Source organism: Myiozetetes cayanensis, unplaced genomic scaffold (assembly GCF_022539395.1).
Source record: "Myiozetetes cayanensis isolate MyiCay16 unplaced genomic scaffold, myiCay2020 scf16, whole genome shotgun sequence".
Taxonomy (NCBI): domain Eukaryota; kingdom Metazoa; phylum Chordata; class Aves; order Passeriformes; family Tyrannidae; genus Myiozetetes; species Myiozetetes cayanensis.
Window position 1 is genome coordinate 4,085,000 of NW_026087270.1, and position 12,995 is coordinate 4,097,994.

General features: G+C 39.2%; 1 protein-coding gene across 8 annotated transcripts in view; it reads right to left on the minus strand.

Moving 5' to 3' along the window:
* The window catches only part of ZNF536 (zinc finger protein 536), a 346,468-nt gene that overhangs the window by 184,535 nt on the left and 148,938 nt on the right, over nt 1-12,995 (minus strand). For all 8 annotated transcript variants that reach the window (XM_050311211.1, XM_050311207.1, XM_050311210.1 and 5 more), the window contains one exon: nt 850-3,021. In XM_050311211.1, the coding sequence (XP_050167168.1) occupies nt 850-3,019 (2,170 nt within the window). In that variant the 5' untranslated portion in view covers nt 3,020-3,021. The remainder of the gene's footprint in view (nt 1-849; nt 3,022-12,995) is intronic.

Below are 12,995 nucleotides of genomic sequence, written 5' to 3' on the forward strand. Positions count from 1 at the left end.
GGAAATATACATGAGGCCAGAAATCTTACCTGTTATTACTTGGAGATTTTATTTCAGCAGTCATAGGCTAGTAACTTTAAAAATTGTACCAGGAAGCTCAATATTTTATAGACATCTCCAATGAAATATTATCTGCTTTGCTATTTATACACAGCAAGTTAACATGACATACAATGCAATTAAAATGTTTCAGTCCAATTTCTATTTTTCTTGTACTTTCCAATAGATGTGAATTAAGCAGAAGGCTTCATACATGTTAAAATCTGCACATAAGTTAAAAGATTGTCAAAAGGCTAGTCATTTGTATTTCTGAATCTCTTTTTAATCAGTCCAGTGGCCAGGTACAAGGACACATCTCAGCTAAGCAAGTGACATGGTTGTCAGAATAAGGGCAATCAGAGAGGTTAGCCAACACGCTGTTTATTAACTGCAGCTCAAAGACATATTTCCTCACCCTTTTCCGTGGAGGACACGGAAAGATCTGCAAGAGAGACACCATGAATAGAAGAGGAGACAAAAAGCACCTTCCAAAACCTGGAGGGAGAGGCCCTGGAAGTGACTTTGCCACTGGTGGCTGTGCAGACCCTGCACGCTGCTGCCGGTGGGGTGGCAGAGGTGACAGCTGAAAGGCTGGGAAACCTGCCCTTGGAGAGGGAAAAGGGTGAGGCGAGAATTAACCTCGAAGGCATTGCGGGAACCCAAACACAGATGTTCTGGCAAATAACACCATGTCCCTGTGGACTGCTAGGAAACGACCTAACAAGAGAACGCATAAACTCCTTTGCTGCTGTGATTTCAAATATAGCTATGAAGCTTTCAGTGCAGAGAGGGAAGGAGAAGTTATCATACCTGAAGAGGAGGGTGAGGAAGGATGTGGGCTGTCCTCCTGGGCACTCCCCGTCTGCGAGAGACCCCCACCTACTCCGCTTTCTTCAGTAATGTTAGAGGACCCTGGTGTTGTCGACCTGCTGACAGACTGAGACTCTTGATCACTTCCAGACCCACGTCGCTCATCGAGACTACCTTGAATTATTTCATCTTCTCCCTTCCTGTCTCTTTTGTGGACCCTGGAGTGAACGACCACTTGGTGGTATGTTCTAAAAACCCTTCCGCAGTCTGGGCATTCAGTTGGCTTTTCTTTTACGTTTCCATGACTTTGTAAGTTGTAATCGAGTCCCTGGTTCATACCATGTGACAAAAAATCTCTACTGCCTTCTAAAGGGTCTAGTTTGTTTGGCAAGTCTCTCTGATTGCCCATTTTAGTGCTGTGAACCAAATCAGCAGGCATTTTCTGCTTAGAGCCATCTGCTCCTACTAACACATACTCCCGCTTCTCCTTATCAAACATAACTCCAGCATTTGCCAAAGTGTCTTCGTGGCTGCGCTGTATCTGCTGCTCTTTAGACAAAAAGCCATGTTCCATGGCCATTCCCCTTGCCATAAGCTGCCAGGCCTGATAGCTGTTTACTGGATCCATCTCTGCCGCTTTGGCGGCAGCTTGTAACCTTTCTATACAGCTGGATTTCAGAGGAGGCACCAGATTGAGACAGCCCAATAAAGAATGTTTATCCCCTTCAGCAATACTGTGGCCAATGCCAGAAATGGGCGAAAGGAGCTTCCCTAAGACTTCTTTCTCTTTCATGGGCATGTCTCCTTTGTTATAGATTGGATTTTGTTCACTTAAACTTGCTTTGTCAGGAGGAAGAAACCCACTCTGCAAACATGACAGGTATCTTGAATACAAGTTTGCATGAGCTTCCTGGGACATGCTGCTGATGGAGACAGGTACTTCGGGATCATTAGGAGATTTGTTCTTTACAGATAACTTATTCAGGTGAACTTTCATGTGATTTTTAAGAAACCAAGGCTCTTTGAATCGCCTCCCACAGATCTGACAGCAGTGTTCAAAGGAATCCTTGTGCTTTCTCATGTGGCCTTTTAGGAACCAGGCTTGGCTAAACACTTGGCCACACACCTCACAGCGAAACTCATTGGTGGATTGCTCCCCGTTCCCGTTGGAGCCCTGGCCCTGTGCTGACTCTGCAGTTATGTGAGCCTTCTCCACGTGGCTGATCAGCTCCTCCTCCTGTGAGGCGGCAAAGTCACACAGGGTGCACTTGTAAGGCTTGTGCAGGATCCTTATGTGCCTGTCCAGCTCTTCTCTCTTCTTAAACTTGCCTTTGCAAAATGTGCACCTGAACCCAGCTGTCTGAGCGACAACTTCTTCCTGGACACTGACTGGCTTTGGAGAGGGCACAGGGTTTGAAATATCAGGTGTGCTGTGATTAGGTGGCACAGCCAAGTTACAGTTTGCGAGCGGCATTGGCTGGGCGTGCTGCTGTGCCTTCACATCAGGTCGTGGCTGCAAGAGGCTGCTCTTCATCTGTTTGTCCCGAAGGATTGCTCTCTCCTCCAGCTCGTGTAAAAGCCTGTTTTCTTCTCGGACTCTTCCACGTCCTTTGCCGAGGTTTCCAAGCTTATGAGTACGCAGGTGTATCTTCAGGTTGCCTTTTTGAGCTGCTCTGTGGTCACAGTAGGGACACTTAAATGGTTTCTCTCCAGTATGAGTTCGCATGTGCAGTGACAGGATGCTGTTAAATCGAAAGCGTTTCCCACAGAGGGGACACGGGTACTTTCTGTTTTTCCTGGCATCATCCTCTATGTCGCTCATCTGAGACATAATCCCCAGGTTCTGTCCATTTAAGAACTGCTGCAGATCCACACGCCCATTCAAACTGGTATCCACCTCTCTATTGAGCTGGTTTGCCAACAGGGCCATCTGACTGCTGATGGGCTGGTTTGCTATGGACATGTGGCTTTTGTCTTCTAGCGGCACTGATGCCTTTTCCTCTGGATTCTGCCTGTTCTGGAGCTCTGGGAAGGCATGGCTGAGCTGGGAAGTGATCTGGTGCAGTTTCTGACTCATTGAATATTGCCCATTGAGTATGGTGCTGTTGAGATGGGCGTCAGCTTCTGGCACAGCTGAAGAAACACCAAGGCACAAACTAGCTTCTTCCATCTCTGAAAATCAGAAGATATTTTAGATTCAGACTGTGAAAGAGTTACAAGCATTGAATCACTGACGTACAATTTGCATTTTATGTTTCACCTATTCGTAATAACGCAAAGGAATTAGTGTAAAAAACAATTAAAAGTGTATTAAATGCCAACTGTGGTACACAATTTTGATCATACGTGTACTTTCATCATTCTGCATGTTTACCAAGAACTATTAATTACTATTCTAAAATATGCTACAATTTCAAAACCTAATTATTACAGAAGGGGCAAAGGTTTTTACCACCTCCCTTGTCCTTTTTCTTGTGAAACTGCACCTGTCTGCATTTCTTAATCTATAGAAAAAGAAATCTTATGCATCTCTCCCATTTTCATTAGAAAAGCCAGGAAAAAAAGAAAAAAGAAAAAGAACAAAATAGAAATCCATTTGTAACTTTCGGTTCCATTAACCATATTCAATATATTATACATTCTACAATGAGAAAGATAGTTTTATGATTTGACAAAAAACCGATGGTATGATATTTACTGGTGTACAATAAAACAAGATAATGTTTTGGGAAAAAATAAAGGACAAGCTTTAGAACAATAAAAGGGATTTTGCTTTAGTCAACAAAAAGTGCAGTAATATCTCATTAAGCTGATTAGTATGCTGCTTAGAAACAGTACTAGGTGCTGTAACACATGATTATAATCATAAAAATCCTTCAGTGTTTGCAAGTAAGCATTAACGAGGTATATTAAATTTTAAGGAGACTGCGACTAGCAGCTTTGTAAACCTCTGAGATTAAGATTTAACCCTTCTGTTACAAAACATTGTTATTTTGTCATTTTGAAACTGAGCCCATCAAAAGGCACATAAATTATCTTCTGCCAAGTCTTTTAATTCGTTGTTGAGAACCTTCAGATTTCTGTTCTTAGGAAAACTTGCCAGATTATAGAAGGAATATCTCTGTCCTTCGGTGGGTAAGACAGGTGATTTAAGACACTTTGATTTGTTTTAAAGAGCTCTCTTATGGAACTAGATAAAACCAATTAAAATCTGGGGAAGGTGTTGTGGAAAGCCTCAACAAGTTTAAGAATTTTAATAACTTTCCTAATACACAGTAATGACTGCAAATGGTACCTACACTATGTATATTGCAGAAAATTAGAATTCAAAGCTGTTTGTTAAACACAAGTGCTCTGTTCTGGTCTGCATAATTGTCCACAATAATCTATCCTTGCCACTTCTCTACTCCATACTGATATAATGTATCTATAAAATTCTGTTTAAATTATAAAGTTTCACATAACTAACTCTCAAACTATATGATGCTATAAGGTTATATTAGAACATAATTAAGATTTTTGTTGTTCAGTGGAGTGATTTAACACTTAATTCACTCACAAAACTACTGAATTCTGCATGTTATTAAAAAATTAATTTGGTCAACCTTCTGTTTGGCTTAGCCAAAAGCATTTATTCACTACTCCTTCTACAAGGGCTACAGGCACACTCCAGGTGGACACTATTCCTCACACAGATTCATAGTGGCCACTTGATAGACAATTCAAGGTCCAAATCTGGCACATATTTAAAATGCATGTAATTATGCTCGTGGGAGTAGTCCACAAGACTTCAAAGGGTGACCCTTGAAAGCAAAGTTCCACTCATTGATTAAGTATTTGCAGGACCAGGGGTCTTAAAAAAAAAAAAAAGCATGGGAGGTCCTTGAGAGGAGACCTATTTGGTCCTGGCAGGATGACTGAAGTTGTGACACAATTCAGATCTTGGAAGTAGAGGGAAGTGTATATTCATGTGTATTAAAGATGAATATGAGATACACAATTTTGCTCAGTTGTAAAGCAGATCTTTTTCAAAATTTAACAGATTCAGGTCTCCTGTTGGTGACCCATCACTTACATACTGTGATTGTTACTATTTATAAAAATATGAAAGAGATCAAGTACAGAAAAGGACCACACTTAAGTTTAGCATGCAGTGTCTGATTTCCAAAGGTAGGGAAGCATAATAAAGCCAGGTGTTCACCCAAGGCCATGCAGCAAACAAAGAAAATTCTTAGTTGCTATGCAAGTTTTCTGTGCAGCAGACCACAATCATTCAAAATGTGAGTACACACAAACCCTCTTTTTTTTTTTTTAATTTTTGAAAGTTTGCTTAACTTTCAGAACAAAACAAATTTCATGTTCAAAAGGATTAACTAAACAACTTAAGAGTTGTTGTGCTTAGGTCTGTCATTGCCTGAAGTTGACTGAGATTTTGAGTATCCACCTACGCACTTCTTAAAGAAAAATAAACAACAAATAACCTTCCAAAAAGCAACACAAGAAAAACCCCCCAAACAAGAATCTACTTTCTGTCTGGATTCCACATACCACGGGTGTTATTTCTCCCCACCATGCTTAAATAAGGCATGTTGGCAAACAAGAACACAAAAATTCAAGAAATGCATAGCATGTGCAGACACATACATACATTGAAGAGGGTCTAGAAAAGTCTTTGTGAATTGTCATTATTCTATAACAGCTTGAAAAATGCAGTCTGAATTTCATTTTTTCAGTTGATCTCAGTAGGAACTGGTGCCTTTACATGCTCAGAAAGGTTTGGGTAGTTAATTCTAGCATTTTATGCTCTATCGAAGTTTGGAAATGCTGACAGATCCCAGTGGAATTTATTAATTCTGATGTTTAACCCTAAGCTTCAGTTCAAATGTATGGTTATTTGGATTGGGGTGGGGAGTTATGGTTGAGATTTTAGTTATTCAGTGCCTCTTTTTCAAAGATAACTTTAATATAAAGTAACAGCACCCATAGCTGGAACATGATAATTTCTTCCAATTTTTCCTTTTTTTCTATTTTCTGTCTTTCAAAAACATACAGATACATGTAATGTAGAATGTAGATAGAATGAGTTAAAAAAAAAAATTAAGAGGAATACCAAATCCATAATTTTTCATTTAAAGACTAATAATTTTGATCAAGTTGGGGGAGCCTGAACCCCACAGATTGATCTTTTGGCATGGAAAATTTTATATATTTTTGATTAAATATGCAGAAAGGTCAGCAAAGCCTCTGCTTAGTGAGCAATAACGAGCTCTGAATGCCGCCTACTCCCATCAGCTGTGCAGTTTCTGGGATCCAGTTACCACAATCTCAAACACTACAGTCCTTCCATTAAACTGCATTCCCACCCTCACCTGCCCCCAGCTTCTTGTAATCCCATTCCTGCCTCTGGCTCTGAATTGTCTCCTCCTTTCCTCACTCCAGCCCAGTTTCATTGCAAAGTATAACCATGGCATTCAGAGTGAAATTTCTCCTCCTGCAATGCCAAGTTACTGCATTTCTGAACACAGGGATACCTGCTGCTGTTCAGCTCTCATGTAAATCACTCTTGGTACTCTTCAGGCCTTTCATAGCAAAACCTACCAAAATCTCAACTTGTATCCATATGAAAGACAGAAACAAAACTCGTTCTCATCCATTATTCCACTATGAATTAGAGAACTCAATCTAATTTGCCTCTCTTAAAAAGAATTAGCAATTTCATTCTCCCCCTCTTTATCCATCATCCCTGTCTAGATATATGACCAGACAGGGTTACACCAGGTGGGGTAAGAAGCTTTCATTCCTCAGTGATCCTCCTGCAGTTCACAGTACCCACCTTGGTGTCAAGGTGGTCATTGCACAGCCTCTTCCCCAGGGGCTAGAACTGCTCCCTGGTTGCTCTCCACAACACCCAGGAGGTGCAAGGGTGCTTCTGTATCACAGACATGTCCACAGCCTGCAGTCCTTCTGCCTCCCCATGGACTTCCTTACAGGCACAACCATTCTCCTCAGATTGGCCTGAAGTACCATTTTACTGTATCTGTTCTGCCCCAACAACCAAATGCTAAAAAGACCAAAAAACAAAACAAAGCAAACCAACCAACTAACCCAAAAAAAAAAAAAAAAAAAAAGGCAAGCCCCACCTGAATGGACTTCACTGAAGTTACTGAAATTTAGCTTTCAACAGATAATCCATTTGCAATTTTGACAAAATAAATACTTTTGCACAACATCTTACTTCATTATTACTTGCCCTTCTTGTTTGCCCAAAACCAAAAAATCAGGAAACGTCCATTTATAAGTGCTGCTGTGATGGTCCATAGCAGGAAAAATATCTAGCTTTCAATTTTTAAATATATAGTCTTTTACATTATTTTTCATGATTCTGATCTTTCCTATAAGGAAAGCACAGAATGTTTTGCTGTCGCTTGCACTGGGAACAGAAGCAGAATGTTCTCAGTAGTTAACAAATGTTTACAAAATGAACTGCAAATCAAATTTGAGATGGTTAAGAAATTCAAAATATGTTTGTTGAAGTTTATGTAGTAAATTTCTGACCTTTAATTATCTCAAATGTTTTCTAAAGACAGCGTCCCTCAAGACGTGGCACTGTAAGGAGTGTGTTGGTCTCAGGACTTGTTACAGGCTGCCCTTCCTAACCTAAACAAACCCTCAGCTCTCACCCAAACGAGTTGCTCCAGCCAAAAAGTCCCGACCTCACTCTGCTACACACACAGGCTGCAACCCAGCTGGTTCACACTGCTCAGGGCAGGGCAGGAGCACCCTCAGGAACCACCACACCCACCATCACCGTGCTGTGGTGTGTGGTTTCCCATCCCTGCGAGGAGGGCACTCAGCTTATGAAATTCACAACAGGATACATATATTATAAAAATACTCTCTCATCTGCTACATGAAGGTACAGTGAGACATTCAAGTCCCTTTGATGATACTAATAGTTATTTTGATTTCACTCACATTTTTGCCCTCAAGACTATTTCCTGTGATATCAATAACGAAAGTTCTGACTTTAGCCATTTCAATTGAACACACAGATTTTATTTAACTATTTGAAATGGATTACTGGAATTTAAAACCAATTATGACACCAGAAATGCCTGTCATCACAACTACATTAATGTAATACGAGAAGCTCAGCTTCCTCTTGCTGGAAATAGAGGGGAAAAAAAATGGCAAATAGAATGAAAGAGTTTAAAGATAAATCTATACCTACACACACACATGTAAACATATGCAGACACATATATATCTGTATACAGACACATATGTGCAGACACACACACCTGTTATCTTTGGAAACAGATGGACCAAATTCAGCTCTTATTTACACCTGTTCATTCCTGCTGGACACACACACACTAAAGCTTTTCCCTCTTCACTGCTGTAGAGAAAACAGTCATTTTAAAACCACTGTTGTGCTGTTATTATAGCTTAGATTAGGTTAGTTAAAAGATTTACAGTTCAGTAAGCAAAGTAATGCTTTACAAGCTCACGTGTTTAAACGACAAGCTCGCTCTGGCCCTGATCCTCTAAGCAGTTAGAGCTACACACACTGTTACTTATGCTTTCAGAATATAGACCTGGTATTTATCTTTCCAGCTAGAAAAATTCACATATATCTACATCATCTTGTGGTCCACTGACAAATTCTAAATACTCCAATACAGACTGCTTCAGTTCTTAGCAACTCGTAAACAGGTATTGCTGAGAACCTTCAGAATATATATTGAATTTTTATTAAATATTGTTCTTATTGTTGTAGCTGAAACAGTTGAACTAAGGCTGTTATAAGCATAATACACTCCTGTTAAGAAATACAGAACACCAGACTACTGAACCCTTTCAGGGTCATTAAACAGCTGTAAACATTATTACAAAAATAAACCAGAGATTTCATGCTTACATTTTAGCCCAGAGCTTGGTGTGCTGAGCAAGTACATTTTTTTCATCTCTTACAATCAACGCTGGTGACATTTGGGCATCCAAACAAATTACATCACAAATATTACTGAGGTGGGTAGGATACTGAGCGGTTTATTTGCCAGATGATTAATATATAAACAGTAGGGCAGGATAGATGACCTATTCTTCTTTGACTGATTTGTAGGCAATACTAAGAGACATAGATGTAAATAGTTATATTTTAACAAAACCATGTGTGCATGGAAGGGGAGGCAAGAGATCAGCTGTATTTAATGCCACCAGGACAGCATTATCCAATCTGATAAAATGAAATAAACATTAGGCCAGATTCTATTCTCATTTTACTTATGTAAAATAGGGTATTTGCATTGAGTTCATAGGAGTTTTCCTTTTTTCTTTTTTCTTTTTTTTTTTTGGCTTATGTAGGTGTCCTGTTCCTTGGGGGCATAATAAAATTATATTAGGGAAATGTATGGTTTCCGGAGTATAACAATGTCCTTAAAAAACAGAAAAAACAAAATGAAACAAAACAAAACAAAAAAACCAACAAAAACGTTAGCCTACAGGTAATGTGTCCTATCTATTTGTTTTTATTTTAGTTTTATTAAGGCCAGCTTGGTAATTTGTTTTTACTGTTAGTCACTTTAGCACATTTAAGTTTTGCAGTTACTACAAAGTATGTGAACGTTCTAAAAACTAAAAGCTGTGTTGAAGCACGAGTCGAGCATATTGGGTACAAAGTGATGGTTGCACTGGGCAGCTCCTCCAGTCCCAGCTGGATCCCCGGGGTCGGGGCTGGAGCCTCCCAGGAACACCCATCTTCCAGCACCCGGCCGTGTGGGACCACGCAGGGGGGGAGCCAGGAAGGCATTTGACAAAACTATAGCTGCTTTGTAGTGCTGATATTTAAACAAGCTGCTTATTGATTCCAAAACAAAGTACTCCTTTACTAACAACAGAGCCAACTCATTCCACAACAGTTTTTATGTCTTAAAGAAGGGTTAGCAGAGGGATTTTGAAGTTTCAAAAGTCATTAGCAGACAGAAAATTGTTTGCTGAGGCTCTGCTGCTTCCACTCCGGGCTGGGAAGACAATTGCTTTCTAAAATACCTGTTATATCTGTAGGGTACTTTCTAGTTAGCACAGCGTTTGGGGCTGATAACTGATCAGTAGAAGATAAATCCCTAGAACAGACTTTGGTTGGTAGCACCCATGGAGTGGAGGACTGTGAACTGTTTGTGATCACAATCTAGGAGGATGAGCAGAGAGGAGAGAAGAGGTCATTTATAAATCTCACTCACAGATTAGAATAGAAAGATTAGAAGAATGCAGACAAGCTGTTTGATTTATTGCTACTTTGCATGTGACTTAGCAAAATCTGTTTTCCTTCTTATTTATTCTATTTCACTTGCATATACTTAAGAAGTCAGATCCAAAGAAGAGAAAGATAAATAATTGGTACTGAAAGTTCAGTAGATTAAAAAAAAAAAAAAAAACAAACCAACAAACCTGATCTTTTTTTCCAGGCACTAGTTGCATCTGGGATCATTATTTTTTAGCTTATAAACATTGATTCTTAATCTATTTTATTTTTTTTCCTAGTGATCTCCTGATGATAAAAGTAAAGATAAGAGCAATACCAAAATTCAAATTGGAGTCTTATTTGTGGAATGCTTCAATTAAACTAAAGCTGCTGTTACTTTAGAAACAGTATTTTTAAATTTGTTATTTTCATGTAATTTGGAATGTATACAACTGATTAAACCCTCTCCAATTTGATCAATCTCCTGTAGCTCCTATCTGATCATTCACTTTAATTAATCTAACTGGCATCCACAACAGATTGAAGAAACCTTAAAATTAAGCTTTTAACGATCCACTTTACCATCACACAGTACAAATAAAATAACAAAATGCCTGGAAGACTTCGCAAAGCATATTTATGATTTCATTTTTTGTCATTTTTACAGCATGAAATGGGGTCTGAATCTCCTGTTCTCATCTGAGGACACCGCACTGCGCTGGAAGTCTGCAATACTCTAACCCATTATATAATATTAAAAGAAACATAATGTTGACCCTATTAATCCTGCATTCCTCACACAGGCAAGTTCCAAATACAAGGCAGAGCATTTGAGCTGGGTGAGGACAGGAGGATCAGGCCCTCTGAACCAATTACAAAGAGATCAAGCAAGAAGAGTTAAGACCACAGAACTCAAAGCATAGTTTGAAACAATTTAAATCCAAAACTGTAATGCCGGGTTGATGATTTTATTTTCATTTCACAAAGGCTTAGACTTAGATTTTGTGCACAACTAAATATAATGTCAAATGCCCATATGTCCCAAAGATCAAAGTATGATTGACTGAAATATTCAAATGTGATAGCCCAGGGAGATTTTGTTCACAAGGGCACCTGTCAGAAGCATAAGCTTGGATACAAATCATCAAATAAGTATGTAAAATCATTACTAAAATCCAGGCATGCAATCAGATAGTCAGTTGTCTGACACTGTTGGATTGTAGCCAGCACAGTGGCTCAACAGACTAATGCTTTGGTCTTTGCAGATCCTCAGGGCCCTAGTTCAGTTCCTCCTGCTACTGGTCAGGTCAACTGTCTGTACCTAGTGTTGACTTTCCTGGCACTTAATGCTAGGAGCAAAGAAAAAAAACCCGAGTCCATAAGTTCCCTTTGACCTGAGCCACAGAAACATCTGCTGGTTGAGTCATGAACTGCTTGTTGGCCAAGTTTAACAGTAACCGATCCTGTTGCGGATCAGCTCTCTCAGCAGTAGGTGTCACTGCAATAAATAGATGGATTTCAAGGGACAAAGACACACACTTACCAGTGAAAATGCATAAACAGAACATCCCTGAATAAAGAGAGTTTCAAAAAGAAGTATATGGACCAATTAGACTTTTCCTTAAACTTTATGCAAAATGAGAAATTAAATCGCACGAGTGGGATTGCCAACAACAACAACAATGTAATTCTGCCCTTTAGTCCTGTATCACAGAGATCCTTTAATTCACATTAACCACCTCCCTGCAATCCCAGGTCTGTTAGGTATAGACTGTTACAGTTAAACCCTGAAAAAAAAAAAAAAAAGCTCTCTAACAAATAATTTTCTCTAGTGGAACAAAAGACCTAGTTATATGGAAAGGTACTGCACACTTCACTGTAGTTGTAGGACTTAAAGACCACAAGGTTAGTCTATTTCTTGTTAAATCAGGAGTCCATACCCAACCCTATCTGCATACAGAACAAGGAACAAGAGAATACTTATAACAGCTTGAGGGGCGGGGTGAGGGGAAAGATGTCTCAAGTATACATTTAATTAATAGAATGCATATTTTGAAAAAGCAGTAACCAATTTATATTTGAAACAGAAATACTTGGTGTGCCAAATAATATCACAGAGATGTCAGCCAAGTCTACACCGTATTTGGTTTCATTATCACAAAATGGTTTGTAGGATAATTAAGGCTGCTCCAAATTGCATACTATTGAGTTAGACTGTAGACAAAACAATGCATCAGAAAGCATATGGGCTACCTGTGATGACATCAACACAGAAACTACGTGCCTAAGGAAATGTTTTAAGAAAAAATAAAGATTAATACATTAAACCTTGCATAACCTGTTGCACATGAAAGAGAACATATGTGACCGTACATAGTCTCAAATACATATATAATACAACTGCATTTATTTTACTTTCAATGATGTTGAAGTGGGAAGAAAGGAGAGGAAAGAATACAGAGATAACTAAAAGATAAATAATTCCATTCTTCAAGGTCACTATATTTAAGAGAAACCAACATCAAAAAAGACGTCCACCCCATGAAAAGCATAAAGGGCCACACTACAAATATGGAAAGATTTAAGTTCCTCCTTCCCCCCAGCATTCAGCATCCCCAGCAGTTACTTCCACCAGCTCATACATGGTATTCTCTAAATGCCTCCAGCATCATGGATCATCAAAGCATACTCTGATCAATGCAATCAGAGAAGAGGCTGAGACATTTTCTGAATATTTCTCCGGTGGGCACAGAAATAACTAACATCTTAATGTAAATGGAAACAGGTAGAAACTCAGAAGTAACTTGCCCAATTTCAGGGCTCCCAAAGGCCAGAAAGGGACCAAGTTTTTCAGAATTTCAGCACTGCAGAAATGAGTATCCCTAACAGATCATTTTCACAT